Source organism: Lutzomyia longipalpis, chromosome 4 (genome assembly GCF_024334085.1).
Source record: "Lutzomyia longipalpis isolate SR_M1_2022 chromosome 4, ASM2433408v1".
Classification (NCBI taxonomy): Eukaryota; Metazoa; Arthropoda; class Insecta; order Diptera; family Psychodidae; genus Lutzomyia; species Lutzomyia longipalpis.
In genome coordinates this window covers 2,667,374-2,684,273 of record NC_074710.1, presented here as the reverse complement: position 1 = coordinate 2,684,273, position 16,900 = coordinate 2,667,374, and the positions used below count along the sequence as shown (strand labels likewise).

Sequence of the window (16,900 nt, the reverse complement as noted above, 5' to 3'; positions counted from 1 at the left end):
GGATATTTCCAAAAACAAGATGGTGGCTCATTTTTTAAACGTTTTTTAATGACTTTTTTTTTTAATAAAAGACATAGTTAATGTGCCTAAAGGTGCTGGTGCGTTTTTATTCTTTATAATGTTTATAATATTTTACATTTTGATAATTTTAAATGTTGCCTTTGTAGTCATCTTAATCCTGGTCATCTACTACTTCTGTGCACAAGATGTAAGGATTGTAAAGCAGGATTGTAAATTTGTCGGATTCGAAACATTATTTCTTAAGCAATCAATAAACTGTTGGACGCATGGTGGCATAGAGGAAATACCGGGAATGGTTCCAGATTGTGATGGGGGTGGATTGGGCTGACCTTGATTTCCATTATCTCCTGGTGCGTTTCCAGCGTCTTCAGGTGCGTTTCCATCCGTTCCTTGATTGTTCCCATCTTGCCCTCGAACTGCTAGCATGGCAATGCAGCAAAATATCAAGACTACCAAATAAATCTTCATTGTACGACTTTTTTTTCTTCAAAAGGAGAACTTTACAGGAGAATGTGATGTAAACTGATGTCCTACTGTGCAAAAATTGTGGTCTTTTATACTAAAAATTCATTGATTTTCCAACACAAAGTGACCAAAATAAATTCCACCCTCTGTTGCACTTTGATAACGATTTTTTACGTTCTAGGACACTCGTGATTGTTTTTTTTTTACTTATCAGAAGACAAACAACAATATTTGGGCAGACAAAATAATGTCTGGAAAATTAAAAGAATGTTTTTCTGTAAGTGATAGTAACGGTTGGATAGATTTAAATTTTTCAGGTTAGCGCGTGGCGTCCTGAGATTCCGCCATTTTCCCAAAGAAAAAAAAGATTGCCCGAAGACTCACCAAAGGGGATTTAATCCAATTTATTTGGAATGTCAATGAGGAAGCTGCATTGCACAGTGCGAAAGTAAAATTCTTATATGAGCGGCACGCCATCGAAAAGAAGACCAATTTTCCCGTGAGCCACACGACGAGACAAGAATCTCGCGACTTCTTCGGTTTGCAATCTACAATGAGAAATCTTTGGTGTGTTTTCTGTTCCGCCAGTGAAATTTTCACAATCCAGACCTAAATGAGATTGGAGAATAAGAAGCGGGAAGACTTTGTAATATACTATGCAACGAAATTTATTTTGTTTAACATTAAGATTTAATTTATTTTTGTTTATTTATTTACTTTAGGACAAAAGATATTTAGAAGATTTTCTCGGTGAGATGTAGCATAGATTAAGTAAAATAAATATATTTAGGGCAAATTGTGTAAAATTTCAAGAATATTTTTTGATTTTTTTTTCTAATTTTCAAGTCAGTATTCCCATTTTCAAAAACGAATTCTAGGCATATTAGGATTAAGTTTAATTCATGATCAATTAGCAAAGATTTTAAAACCCACTTTAAAAAAAAGAAAAGCAAAAAAAAACTTTTTTAAAGATATTTCTTGCAATGAGAGATCACAATTTAGCTTTGAATTAAAATTATATTATAAATAAAGAACAAAAATTGAGTAGCAAAGTATAAACAGAGGTGAGGCATTTGTGAGGAAAGAACCATTAAAGTAGACACACGGTGAGCCCATAATTGCATACTTCTTGCCTTAACCGAGAATTGCTAAGATCAGCTATATATGTACCGGAGTTGTCTTCTTTTAGCGTTGCGAACAAAGAAATTTTGTAGATGTTCCTCTTGCTTCTCTCCACTTGGGGATTCTCCATCCAGGTAAAAATACTACATATGGTTCAATTAACCACCGTGCGGCTACTACACTTGATTGTGGTTGTTAATTGGAAATTAGGGCCACCATCAGTGGAGATTTTTGTGTGAGAAGAAAATTGAAGAAGCACGTCTAATTTTTTACAGCAAGAATTGTTAGATTTTAGAGACTTTCAACATTTTGCCTTCTAGTCGTTTAATTTCACACTCCTGCCCTGTGAGCAATTAAATTTCCCATGTTTGCTATATTGTTTTATTGCCAAACTTTTAGTTTACCTATAAAATTAAATAGAACTCGATTCTTAGCTTTTGCGCAAAAAGAAGCTTTCATTTTGTGCATCGCGACAAAATGATGGATTTACGATGGTGAGGAAATTCACATTTCCGAATGCTTTTCATGGATCATTTGTCACACAAGGGCATTCTTATGTGGAAATTCTTTTTTATGAAACTAATTTTATTGTAAACGTTGTAAACATAATAATATGGATATGGAAAGGCATAGTCTAGAATATTCTGTAAAGTTTATAGTATTTTGACGTAGAATAATAATTCTTTTCAACTCTTCTGAATAAAAGGACCTAACTGATCATTTGCATCCTCTGCATCAGTTTGTATTCATATTTTTATAACAATTAATTGCATTATTTGCAAATGAGTTTTAGTATGAAAATAAAAATGTTCCAAAATTAAATTGATAAACATTTAAATTACATATAACATTTTAATTATCAAAGTGCACCAGACGGTGGAATTTATTGCTGTGTTGACAAAAATCGTATAAGAAATTCATATAAAAGAAGCTTTCTTTTAGGTTGGTAGATCAGTCAAGTTTTTAGCTTTAAGAGCACTATGAAGGTAATTCCAGGAATAATTCTGGGATACATTGGATTTTGTTTGATTGTCTCAATGACAAATCAAGCAGAAGCTTCAGGAAGTCTACAAGATTTAGTTGAGGAACAAAAACGACAACCTCAGGATCAGCAGCCGCCATATTTGCAGCCAACACAGAAGCCCACAATGAAGCCAACTTTGAAGCCAACAGAACAGTCAGCATATTATCCAACATATCAACCAACACATTATCCAACACTGCAGCCAACAGAGCATCCAACGTATCTGCCAACACATTATCCAACACAACAGCCAACAGAATATCCAACACATTATCCAACACATCAACCAACAGAATATTCAACGTATCAGCCAACACATTATCCAACACTGCAGCCAACAGAATATCCAACACATCAACCAACAGAACAGCCAACACATTATCCAACACTGCAGCCAACAGAATATCCAACACATCAACCAACACATCAACCAACAGAACATCCAACGTATCAGCCAACGCATTATCCAACGCAACAGCCTACACAAAAGCCGCCAAATCATGAAATTCAGACGCAACCAGCGCCGCCTAACACAAGTCAGCCCCAATTTGACATATTTTTTTGCAACTTTGGCATCTGGGCCTGCATTTCAAATTGGTCCGACCCATCCTATACATCTTGTTGCGTCCAAGAGTACGTTCGATGTTGTAGTAATTCAAAAAATAGGGACTTATGCATGGAAACAGTAGTACAAAAATGCTGGTAATCAAAATTGAAGTCTTTTGCCTTTACGTGAAACATAAAAACACGAGAATCATTGAAACATTCGCTCTTTTATTGTGATATTTATTCTATGGATGGTTTTAGAGGATATTTCTCAGTCAGAACGTCTTGTTTGACATCTTCTGTGTGAATTTAATGCATTCCCAACTTGGAAAAACAATACAGTTCCTAAAAATTTTGAGAAAATAAAATGTTTCACGTTTGGGTCGATGTATGATTCAAAGAACGCGAAAGGGTTAACTGAAAAAACTGTAGCTTTCTTTAAAATATAATACATATCTATATTTCATAAGTAAAATATAATTAATGCACCTTTATGCACAATTGAAAGAAAAAATTCTAAAGCGCGTATATTTTTGTTTAAACTAATGAAAGGGTTAAAGGGCTTACAGAGTTAATATAGACGAAATCTTAATAAAACTAAACGAAAAAAAATCAACGTTTAAAATTATTATAATTCGATTGATAAATCGTAATGATTTCCGCGCCAACAACACAAACATTGCGTCACTTTGCCATCAACAACCAAGAAAGGTCAGAGATAATTTTGTTGTAAGAAAAAAAAATTAATTTACCATCTTCCACCGTGTTGTGGATGTCTTTTCAGTGACAAGGGATAAAACATATTATTATACACATTAAATTACATATACTTCATGCCTTTTCCCGCAGGGGTATTAATTTTCTTTTGCAAAATTGCAACAATTAGCACAACCGTCTTCCCCGTTGTTTGGCTTAGATGTTATTTTTAGTCATACTCATTATATAGAGATATTCTACATATTAAATTGACAAAAATGATAGAGAAGTTCCCTTGAAACATTTTATTAGTTTAGTTTGATGATTTTCAAGGAAATCCCTCATGTGAAATAAATTCCCACACTACTGCTGTGGAAAATCATCCCCACAGTCTGGAGGTTAACGCAAAATGGGGTGGAAAATTCCCACAGATCCCGCGGAGTTAGACCAGAAGCTAGACCACCCCTCAATCGATTTATCTCGCATATGAGCTTTACAATATTTTGCCTTAATTAATTTAATTTTCCACTGAATCATCTTGGGGTGCTCCAACTCTTTTTTTGCCTTTTCTCTCGCACCTGTTTTACCAACAACGTACACTGTGTAACATTTAAACAAACACATATTGGTTGTACCATGAAAAATTCATGATCTATGCATATTTGCAATTTAATGTAGAAAAAGAAAATTAACAAAATTTTATTAATTTTCTTTAGGTTCATTGAATTGAAAGGGGTTAAAAGACTTGAACAAAAAAAATTTCTTGAAATGTTTTTTAGTAAATTTATGAATATTATGTTTTGTTTTAAAATTACTACTTCAGGATTAACCCTTTCGCGTCCATTGAACCGCTAATCGATACCTGAAACATTTTTTTTTAAGTTTAAATTTAGTTAATAATTTTTCCAAGTTGGAAATACGATAAACTTCCGTATGAGAAATCAAAGGAAAGTGTTTTAGGCGAAAAATATAAAAATAAAATATTATGATACAAAGAACAAATGTTTCATTGTCTATATGTTTCATGTAAACGCGAAGGAGAGAACTTTTAAAATCTGCAGCTTTGTTGCGTGTGAATAGGTCGTAGGTTTAAAGAAATCAAAAAAATTGTTTTTTGTACAATCATTGATAAATAACGCGATAGGCATTGAATTCCAGCGATGTTTTGCTTTCAAATTTTTATAATTACCTATTACTTAAAATGCTCAAAAGACATGAAAGAAACTTTTTTTATTGCAAAAATTCATCTCAAACTCCAAGAGAGAATTAATTTTTATTTATCCAGCTCAACTGCCTTCTTTTGCATAAATCCAACATTTTCGTTCTGTTCTAAATCACATCCAACCACCTGTATAGAGGCCTTCTATTAAAGCAATGAGACTCCTCCATTCTTCTCTTGTTTTTAATCAAAAATTTAAATAAGTTTATTTAACTCATTTTAACGGAATATTTATTTATTTTTTTGGGGATTCCTCAACAATAAAGTACCAAAAGTTTATTTTAGTGGTCACTTCACTGAAAATGAACCAATTCACTGTGACCGTGTGCATGAAACATTAAAGGCATTAAAGTGTGGCTGCCATATAGCATAGGTTGTATATTAGAATTTCGCTTGGTGTGCTTCAGAGACCCCGCAATCCCTCCCCCTCACGGGGAAGCCTCTACTTCTCAAGTAAACAACCGACCGAGACCCACCACGAGCTCCATCCGAGACTAGCGCTTCAGTCTCTCATTTCACTTCCGACCGTGAACACCTGTTGCGATGATATCGCACAAGAGTCGCGATTAGTTCTTTTCAAGTTAAGATTTTTTGCACAAACCAATCCAATTGGTTTTATTTTTGCCCTCAGTGTGGATTCCTTATCCAATGAAAATGTACTCTAAGAAAAATTTGGGATTTTCTTCAGCCTTAAGAGTGATGGAAAATTGATGTGATTGAGTGATTTTTAAAGTTCCCACGAAAGGATTCCCTTCTATGTGATTTTTCCCGCGTTTGTGGAACTTTTGTTGTTGTTGCCAAATACTGCCGTAGGACGCTCACGCGGAAAATTCAAAGTGATCTCCCATTCTAAACAATCCCTTTTATTTTCTTGTTTTAACTTCTTCTGCACCACACAAAGCCATACGAAATGGCCAAAGAAGTGAAACAGTGAACAAACCATAGAGGAGAGTTTTGAAGTTGATTCTTGTTTAACATTCGAACCACAGACGAAAAGAGGTGCAAACTAGAATCAGCGAATACCAATTGGATCATACATATATTTACATTGGATATAATCTCCGTGTCTTTGGCTCTCTTCTTGTGTCTCATATTTTTCTATATATACATACATAAAGCACCCAACAGCAATAACGGAGGTATGTGAATTTAAATACTTTCTAAAAGTCACGACTAGAGGTTTCTTCTTCTTACATAGCGTTTTTTTCGTCCGTTTTTTTTCTTAAAAATTTAATCTTAATAAAAGTTTTCCTGCAATTGCTATAAACTTGACAAAGAGCGCCTAAAGTGGCAAAGATCAAAAGCTCATCATTTTATAGCAACTGAAGGTCAATTTTAAAAATGAATATTATATTTTGAAAATTTTTTCCTGTAAAATCAAATTCCAAAAAAACGCAGACCTGAAGAAGACACCAATCTCACTCCAAAATATTGCAATTATTCAAAATCCTAAAGTACAATTCCATGAAAATTAGAAGAGAAAATATTAAAAATTACATCTCATTTAAATTCATCAAAACTATCAAACTCCAGATAAAGTTGTGCAAAAGAAAAAACACCATCAGGTCAATCACACCCAAGAAATTCTCACAACAAGTAAAACTATAAAGAGTTAAAATAGTAGAGTCACGGTGGAATCGCAAGAGGAGGGTGTTTGATGAAAATTGCACTGCATATGAAAGAAAATTCAATATAAAATGACGTTTGTTGTGAAATATGCAGGCGATTACACCTGAAGATACACATCACATTTTAGGTATGAAAAGCGAAAAAGAAAAACCAGAAACTTCAATGTCATATTAATGGAAAAAGAGATTTCATTAAAAAATTTAACCTCGTGCTGCTTAAGAGATTGTTAAACTCGTTTCCAAATCGATATCACCGCGTCTTTTTTATATCTTAGCCAATTTTTATATAAATTTTGCACGCGCGCAAACAGATCAACTTTCACTGCATCCAAGCTAATCCAAAATGAATTAAATTCGGTATAAAAGAAATTCTTTTTCTCTCATTTTTCTTCTTTTTCTTTTACCTGAATACGTTATGAATTTTAAGGACGTAGACAGAAAGAAATCTACCTATTTAAGAGTATGTTAGACTAATGATAGGTTAGGTTTTAACAATTTTTTCGTGAAATTCTAACGTTTGAATTCTTTTTCTAACGTTTATCATTTATTTTTCAAATGTTTGTTATTTATTTTCTCACGTTTGACGTTACTTTTGAAAAGTTTGATGTTTGTTTTCTAACGTTAAACGTTTCTTTTACTTTTGACATTTTAATTGTACAGTTGGAAATTTATTTCTAACGTTTGAAATTAATTTTTATTTCAATGTTTAAAATTTCTTTTGAACGTTTGACATTTGTTTTCTAATGTTTTTCGAAAATCTTTTTTGTTTTCAAATAATCTTTATTCTGGAAATAATTTCTTGCTAAAGAAGAAAATCTAAAGTGCTTGAGCTTTAACATCTACTACACTGATAGAATAAAATTTTATTTTGCCCTTTGCAGACTAGTGCTTAGGGCCTACACTGATAGATTTTTATGTATATAGTTCAACAGTATGATGGACTCATCAAAATGAGAAGAATTAGAGAAATAAGAGAGGAGAAAAAGAAATTATAACTTCACTATTATTCCAAACGCGTGTCAACACGTGAAAAGTCAACCTGTTTTCAAAATGTGTTGGCTATTCCCAACGAGAGGCGCTGAGAGCGCCTAGATGAGGAGAAAGAAAGAGCTCTTGGGCTCTGGCAGCGAAAACTCTGCCTCTTTTGGCTACCGTCAGCGACGGAGAAAACATCTCCAGCCACACCGCCCCGGCCACCGCTGTACAAAATTCAATTTGTGGCCAATAAAAGATCTTCAATTGTAACATTGGCGCCCGAGCAAAATAATCCAGTCCAACGCAGCCTGAACAGCAAGGTATTTCACCGAGATTCGTCACGGAAAAGCCTCTGCGAGCGACGCGAAACGCGACACCCATCGTGGGACACAACTGCAAGCTGCCCGAACCGAAGGAAGGAAGAAGAAATTGAGGATTTTTTATGAGTAAAGGTGACCCGTAAGTACCCATAAACCCACCCACCCGTTCATCCTAATTTGTGAAGGGAATTTTTGAGAAAAAATCATTGTTTTTTCCGCGAAATTGGGAGTTTAGAGGTTAATTTTTGTGGGTGATTTGGCGTAATTTTCGGGAAAGAAAAAGTGGTTAGCGGTACCGGTAACGGTAATTAGGTCTTGGTGGATGTGAAAAATGGCCAATTGAGAGTTTTGTAGTGTCGTGAAATTTATTTGCGCGGTGGAATTATTAGTAACGTAGCTTAAAATTAGGGTTTGAAACTTTGTTGAAAAATTGGGAAACATTGAATGAAAAATAAATCCCACGTAAATTAAATTTTTTTTTGCAATTTCACCCCACTGCGTAGGTAAATTCGTCTTTAGTTTAATTTTTCTTGTAGTTTTGTAAGGTGAAATGGATCAGGAAAGATTTGACGTGGAGTGTTTAAGTATTGCGGAATTAGAGTGGGAATTAAAAGCACGCGGTTTAGAGTTTCCATCGTCTGAAGAAGAGGCTAGAACTTTGTTGGGAGCCGCGGTTGAAAATGGAGCTCCATTGTTTTCAGTTGAGGGAAATGCGGAAAAAGTTCGTGATGATGCTTTGCAGTCATTAATACAACTTAGAGCGGATATAGGATTGTCTCTTGACATTCACAGAGAGTCAAGTAGGAACTTTACGGCATTAAAACATATTGAAAATACGCTTAATTATGTTTCGGATGCTCGCGATCCCAAAGGAAAAATTACAGGGCCAGCTCTTCGTGAGGTAGCGATAATTCGTCAACTTTTGCGTGATAAGATAACAAAAACTCCAAGAATAGAAGGAGGAACTATTCCTCGTAGAACCCCACCCAATAACGCAGTACAACAACCCCAGCCCAGTCCAAGGAATAGTCATGTTCTTAATAAGACGTTTAGAGGTGCGTCAGGATCCTCTTTGAATGGAAATGCCCCTGAGTTTAGTGTTCTCAATCGTGGTTATACATCTCCAACGGATAGGAATGTTTACAGTGGTGTTTCGGTTGAGGAATACAATGAGCAACAGTTGCAGATCCATCGGTTGAGTCAAATGATAGAGGAAATGAAGCATTCTTTTGAACAGATGAGTATTTCCAGACCCCACCCACAACCAAATTTGTCAGGTAGCCATACCCCGCGTAGTGAGTCAGGGAGACGTGTAGATATACAGGCACCAAGACGTTTAAAACCTTTGCATTTGAAAGATTGGGGATTAAAATTTTCCGGCAATCGTAATGAGAAGACATCAAAGATATTCTTGCGGGATGTAGAGAGAATGGCGATGGTACAGGGAGTGCCACTCCAGGAGGTAGTTTGGTCAATGAGGTTGCTTTTATCAGAGGGAGCTCAGGTGTGGTACGATACCTATTCGGAGACGTTGATGAATTGTACATGGGATCAGTTTCGTGTAAGATTTCTCAGTGCTTTTTGCAATTTAGAGAGTGATTTTGCCATTAGGAAGAAGATCGAAGAACGAAAACAGGGTGTAGGAGAAAATGCGGAAGTTTTCCTTGCGTCGATGTTAGCATTGTTTGATGAGTTAGTGGAGGATATCCCTGAGTCAGAAAAAATACGCTTAATCCGTAGGAATTTGCATTATTCAATATCTAACGCACTGCTTCTTTTTGATATCCGTAGTTTGGCGGAACTTTCTGAGAAATTGAAACTGATAGAAAGGAATAGGTCGTATGATTACCTTGACCGGAGGCAGAGGAACGCAAGAATAAATGCAGTAGAATCCCAATCAGATGCACAGGAAAATGGTCGGTGCGGGGGGAACTCGCAAACTCAGCACAATTTCCAAGGGAAAAATGGTTGGTGCGGGGGGAATTCTTCGCAAAATAATCAAGAAGTAGCCGCAGTTTCCAGAGGAAATTTTGTGAGGGGTGAGAACAGTAAAGAAAATGGAAATAATTCAACACGTAAGAACGGAAATGGGCGGAAAGGGGGGCGCAACAATTCTCAGAACTCAAATAATTCCAATTCCAACGTAATTTGTGTTTATTGCAAAAATAGCGGTCATAGTGTTAAGCAGTGTAAAACCCGACCCAAGTATGTATGCTTTAAGTGCGGAAAAGTAGGAACAATTCATGGTCTGTGCCCAGTTTGTAATCCAGAACAGGGGGAACCACCCGCGACTCAGTAATTCAGGGTGAGTCTGAGGTCGCGGAATCGTCAAAAAATCTCCCCGTTGTTGGCGATTCCGACAGTGTAGATCTTATAAGTTTTCCTGAGACAATGCTTAATTCAACTCTTTGTTCATCCGTGCAACATAATTTAATTGATTTGGATTCAGATAATGAAATACTTTCAGAATTCGATAGTTTACACAATTCTTCTCCGTCTGAGAATGAATTGCCTTTCATTTTTCCGAAAGGAGATAATCGTCCTCATCTTAACGTAAAAATTTTTGATATTGATGAAGCTTTGGGATTGCTTGATAGCGGTGCATCACAAAGTATATTAGGGTGTGGGTGTATGAATTTAGTAAAAACTCTTAAATTAATACCCCGGTCCTCTAATATTGCTGTAAGAGTAGCTGATGGCTCAACGTATCTTTCGTCAAAAATTGTCGATTTAATGATAACATTTAAGGGGAAAACTAAATTAATTCCAACGTTGTTAGTTCCAGAGATTTCTGTCCCGCTAACTTTGGGTATAGATTTTTGGTATGCCTTTGGAATCAAACCTGTGCTGATTAACACACTGTCAGCAAACTTAGAAACCCCAGTAGAAAGTCAAAAAAATTATATTGTGTTATCTGATTCAGAAAGATCGCGACTTGATTCAGCAATTAAAGAATTTCTAATCACTACTGATGATTATTTCGGCTGTACCGATATTCTTAAACATAATATCGATACCGGCGACAATCCTCCTGTACGGAAACCTTCTTATCCGGTCCCTTATCATTTATTGCCAGCGGTAGATAAAGAAATCCAAAGGCTTAAAAAGATGGGTGTACTTAGGGAAGTTTCGTTTTCACCTTGGAATTCGCCACCGAATATTGTAATGAAAAAATCAGGAAAAATTAGAATTTGCATTGATGCTCGCGCTTTGAATAAAGTAACAGTTAGAGACGCGTATGCAATTCCCAATTTAGAAAGTATCATTAATAGAATCGAATGTTCTAAATATTTATCGTCCATTGACTTAAGTGATGCATTTTTACAAATACCTCTTGATGAGGAAAGTCAAATTAAAACTAGCTTTGCTATACCAGGACGAAAAATGTATTGTTATAAGAGAATGCCATTTGGGTTAGTGAACAGCCCCATGACAATGGCAAGATTAATGGACATTGTAATTGGGTGTGATTTGGAACCCAATGTTTTTTGCTTTTTGGACGATATCATAATTTTGTCAAAAGATTTTGATTCTCACATTTCAACGATGAACGAAGTTGCACGAAGGTTGAAGAAAGCTAATCTCTCAATTAATTTAGAAAAATCAAAATTCTGCATGGCTGAGTTAGATTATTTAGGATATACATTAAGCACAAAAGGGTTAAGCACTAATGATGGTAAAATTCAGGCGATTTGTAATATTCCAACACCAAAAACAGCTAAAGGTTTACGTCATTTTTTAGGTATGGCAGGATGGTTTAGACGCTTCATTCCTAATTTTGCGAGTATTTCTGCTCCTCTGACAGATTTGCTTAAGGGTAATCCGTCGAACATTAGGTGGACCCCGGAGGCGGATCAGGGTTTTGTGGAATTGAAAAAACTTTTGGTTTCTTCTCCAATTTTAAAATTGCCAGATTACTCCAAGCCTTTTATCGTACGTGCAGATGCTAGCGATGTTGGTGCGGGGGGAGTCCTTGTTCAGGAGTCTGGAGGGGAGGAGGGAGTCATATGTTATATTTCACGTAAGCTCACTAGTGCGGAACAGAAGTATTCCACTACAGAAAAGGAAGCGCTCGCTTGTCTATTTTGTCTCCGTAGATTTTCTCAATTTTTATTGTACAAAAAATTCTTTCTTGAAACGGATCACTCTGCTTTACAGTGGATCCTATCGCAAAAACAAGCTCGCGGTCGTATAGGGCGTTGGTTGCTTGAATTTCAGCAATATGATTTTGAAGTAATCCATCGTCCAGGTAAAAATAACGTAGTAGCTGATTTTCTTTCAAGAAATGTTAATTTAACTTCAACTGTCAATGATAAATGGTACAAAGATTTATATGAACAAGTAGAGAAATCACCAAGTAAATATTCGGAGTACAAGATTGAGCAAGGGCGACTTTATAAGTACATTAGGTACAAAACCCCATTGAATACATATAGTTATAGATGGCGGTGCTGTATCCCTAAGGAAGAACGTCTGGCGGTTTTGCAAAAATACCACGATGATCCAACTTCGTCTCACTTTGGTTTCTTTAAGACTTTTCGTAGGATAACAGAAAATTTTTATTGGCCTCGTTTAAGGACGGATGTGCGTAATTATATCCGTAAATGCGAAATTTGTAAAGAGACTAAATCTCCAAATTATGACCTAACACCACCAATGGGAAAGCATGTAGTAGCAACACGCCCTTGGGAACACATATCAGCTGATTTTATTGGACCTTTAGTGCCGAGTAGATTGGGGCATAAATTTATTCTTGTGTTGATAGATAAATTAACAAAGTACGTACTTCTCTTTCCACTTCGTAATTCTACAGCTAATTCTGTCATTAAGGTATTGTCTCAGAACGTATTTCCTATTTTTGGAGTTCCACGTGTTATCCTTACTGATAATGGTAGTGCGTTTAAGTCTGGGCAGTTAGAATCTTTTTTGAAAAATCTTGGGGTAACTCAATGGTTTACGGCGGGGTATACGCCGCAAGCAAATCCGACAGAAAGGGTAAATAGAACGATTTTAACCGCGATAAAGTCTTATATAGGCACTAGGCACACAGGTTGGCCCAACCATTTAAATGAAATAGGGATGGCGATAAGATCTTCAATTCATGAGGGTACGCAATTTAGTCCGTATTATTTGAATTTCGGACAGGAGATGATCACTCACGCGGAGGAATATTTGCATCAGGATGTGAATACAGTACCGACGTTTGATGATAAGATGAAGACATTAAAATTAGCTAGAAAAAAAGCGATGGATAGTTTAAAGAAGTCACACGAGTCCTCTAAGCAGCGATATGATTTAAGAAAAAAACCAGGTAGATTTTCGGTTGGGGATGTGGTGTACAGGCGATCCTTTACTCTCTCCGACGCAAAGAAGAAGGTGCAAGCCAAATTCTGCCCATGGGTGAAGAGCAAAGTGGTGTCAGTCAACGGTCAAACGTACGAACTGGAGGATATGAAGACGAAAAGGAGAGCAATGTTTCATCGGAAGGACATCAAACCAGGCTAGTGGAATCGCAAGGTCATCGGATGGATCATCAGGAGACAACAAGTGCTATTATTTTTGGATTTTTCTCATTTAAATTTCATCAATTGTAAGGATTTATCTGCGTAAGCGTAAGTTGTTGAGAGAATTTAACTTTTCTTTAGTAATAATTTTTCCTTGTGAATTGAGGACATAGTAAATTGGCTGCCGAACAAGTTTGGCCAGACCTATCGCCAGCGATAGTGTCATTCTTTTTTGTTTCCAACTTGTTCGCTGGAATTCGTATAAAGTAGAATCAACCATTGTTGAAAAGAATTTATTTCTCTGCTACGATTCCAATTAAAAGCCCATGTTTTTGCACGAAGGTCGACCATTATCGTGTAGTTTTGGGAGAAAAATAAGAACTTCAAAGTAAAAGAACTTTGAGTTCATTGAAGGAAAATTGTTATCGACATTTGCGATACAATTCTTTATTTAAATTAGCCAGCATTTTGTCTAATCCTCAACCGTCTAAGGACGTCACAATTTAAATATTTGTATTTTATCATGAAGTGTTTTCAGTAGAGAGTTACAATTGAGATGGGCGTTATTCAGGGTAAAGAACGTTGTACTCGTTGAACAAACACCTGTTCGTTGCAAGATTGTTAATCTTCTTGTGGGACTACGGGTTTGAGAATTTGGTTAATCGTGAAAATTTGAACCACTTGTTATGAGTTGCATTCAGCCTAGTGTGATGGCGGTATTTGTTAGGCCGTAGTGCAGATATGGGATAAGATCTCACTCGGTCAGGAATGCTGCGTGTGATGTGTTGGTACCGTAGGTATTTGATAGGCCGTAGTGCAGATATGAGATAAGATCTCACTCGGTCAGGAGTGCCTGCGTGTGCGTGTTTGTGACCGGCGGCATTTGATAGGCTGTAGTGTAGATATGAGATAAGATCTCACTCGGTCAGGAATGTCCGCTGGTGGTGTGTGTGGCTCGAGAAGTCCGGTAGGCCGTAGTGTAGATATGAGATAAGATCTCACTCGGTCAGGGATGTCTCTGTGAGTGGTGTGTGCGGGACAGGTTATGTTCGGTAGTCTGTAGCGCAGATATGAGATAAGATCTCGCTCGGACAGGAATGTCTCCTTCACTCCCAACAATACAGTGGTTGGCCCAGAAGATGAGTGGCCAGGTGGAAAGAAAAAAAAAAGAGATCGCGTAGACTCCCGGGTAACTCAGGATGATTGCAATTGAACAGCGCCGTGTGGGCGGAAGACGAGATGAATGCGAAGTGCATGGATAAAGTTATCTCAATATCTACTCTCGAAGTTTAACGTGAATGATAAAATTTGTTTTGATAAAAATAAAATGACTTGAAAAGAAGAAGTCAAATAAATTTATAATGAAGCTGCTTCGCTGGCGCTAAGAAATTAGGTCGGCCTTTATGCGAAGGCTTGATTTTGTGCAAAATCTTTAAAATTTTTTCTTGATTTCCATTTAATGGGATCATATTGTATTTTTTTCCTATTCTCTCTCAACATACTCGTTTTTGTAGATAATATCCATTTGCTTTTAACGTAGAGTCACTATTTAGTTTATTTTTATATTAGGGGTTGAATCATTTTTTTTTTGTTGTTTTTTTGAGACCCGGGGGGTGTGTGTTGGCTATTCCCAACGAGAGGCGCTGAGAGCGCCTAGATGAGGAGAAAGAAAGAGCTCTTGGGCTCTGGCAGCGAAAACTCTGCCTCTTTTGGCTACCGTCAGCGACGGAGAAAACATCTCCAGCCACACCGCCCCGGCCACCGCTGTACAAAATTCAATTTGTGGCCAATAAAAGATCTTCAATTGTAACAAATGCTCATTCCCAATGAACTCGTACAATAAATTCCTTCTGATGGCCCCTGCATCACCATCAATTAGAGCCCACAGTAGATGTTCTCTATCGTGAACTCCACTATTCAATCCATTGGAATTCATGGCATTTCTTGAAGAGAGAAAGATGTGTAGGTATTAAAAGTCAGTGATTGGGAAGACCCTTTTAATTGCCACTAAAATTGAGAGTTAGAGCAGAAGGGTTTAATAGATTGAAGATAAGGATTAATGTGTTTGGAAAGTGTTATGATTTTCTCTTAATCTCTTCAGTTTCGTACTAAATGAGCTTAAAAAAGAACTATAAAAATCACAAATAAACAGCATTAACTGCAAAATGTTCTAAATTAAGAACTTTTAAATCAATAAAGCAACTAATTAAAAAAACTATACGAGAATACTTTCCGAAAAGGATTAAAGGATATTCGAAAATCTTACAATTATCTTGAATGACAATAAAATATTTTCAACAGAATCGACACCAAAGTTTCCATTTTTTTCTATCCTCATTTCAGCGAAGTTTTTGGTCAGTCATAAATCGAAAAGTAAAATTAAAAGAATCTTTTATTAAAGAAAAATTCCAAGTTACTAAAATTGTAGCTTTATATACGAATAACATGAGCCATAAGAGTTGTTCATGCATGGTGGAGTCTTCGGAAACTTCTTTTTAGTTCATCTGATTAACTCATTTGGAACAATAAGTCACGTACATTTATATGGTTTATATAGAACTTTCTTCACTGAAAGAGCTCCATTTATTTCCTTTAAACCGCACGTGCTTTTAGAAGACTCAAAAAAAAAACTCAAATGATTTTCTTTTTGTTTATGCGGTTTGCAAACACAACGACTTTAGAAAAACCAATACTGTCTTGAAACGGTTTAGAGCTTAGGAGAAAGAGAAAAAGATATATTTAAAAAGAAAAATTTCAATATTTTACAAAAAAAAATGCTTTATTTTTCCAAATTATTATGAATTTAATTAATTTTCCATGTTGGAAATGCATCAGATTCACACAAAAGAGTCCAAAGGAGACGTTCTTTGAAAAAATTTCATTCACTCCCACACAATGCATATAAATTCTTCAAATTATGCATCTTTTTCATTCATTCAATATCTTATCTAAATGGCCCTTATGCTATGCAGAAACAACTCACAACTTTAAGTACATATTTTTGAATAATTTATTCATTTTAGCGAAGAAAATTTCATTTAGCATAACATCTCCAGTGTTTCTTTATTATTTCTTTCTTCTGTGTGGATTTTATTCTATCACAAAAAAAAAGTTTTCAACAAATAAATGATCTTGTTGATTGCTGTGGGAAAAGTTTGCAATTATTGCTGGTAAAACATCTCATGAGTGAAGGTGCCAAAAACACATTTTTTATGTGGATCTTGGGTGGAAAAAAAGGCGGGAAAATGGGCAAAATTTGTTGAAATCTCTCCATCGTTAATAAAAAGAATTGGATGAAGGCGATGATCGTGAAATTAAATGAAAGAGCCCCCAAGTAAAAAGCATGTAAGGAAATAATTTCGCATTGCAGAGCATCTGTG

General features: G+C 36.0%; 3 protein-coding genes across 3 annotated transcripts in view; all 3 read left to right on the top strand.

The window, feature by feature from the left end:
• Positions 1-16,900, top strand: part of LOC129795447 (mediator of RNA polymerase II transcription subunit 1) — a 1,235,552-nt gene that overhangs the window by 691,608 nt on the left and 527,044 nt on the right. The gene's annotated exons all lie outside the window — the stretch shown is intronic.
• LOC129795682 (uncharacterized) lies at positions 279-3,790 on the top strand. The gene is made up of 3 exons (XM_055837149.1): positions 279-392; positions 515-567; positions 2,551-3,790. Exon 3 carries the CDS (start codon positions 2,589-2,591, stop codon positions 3,336-3,338), a length of 750 nt encoding a protein of 249 aa, XP_055693124.1. The 5' UTR covers positions 279-392; positions 515-567; positions 2,551-2,588; the 3' UTR covers positions 3,339-3,790.
• LOC129795476 (uncharacterized) overlaps positions 5,598-16,900 on the top strand; it is a 31,317-nt gene continuing 20,014 nt past the window's right edge. The window contains exon 1 of the mRNA XM_055836788.1: positions 5,598-6,232. The gene's annotated coding sequence lies outside the window, so the exon portion shown is untranslated. The remainder of the gene's footprint in view (positions 6,233-16,900) is intronic.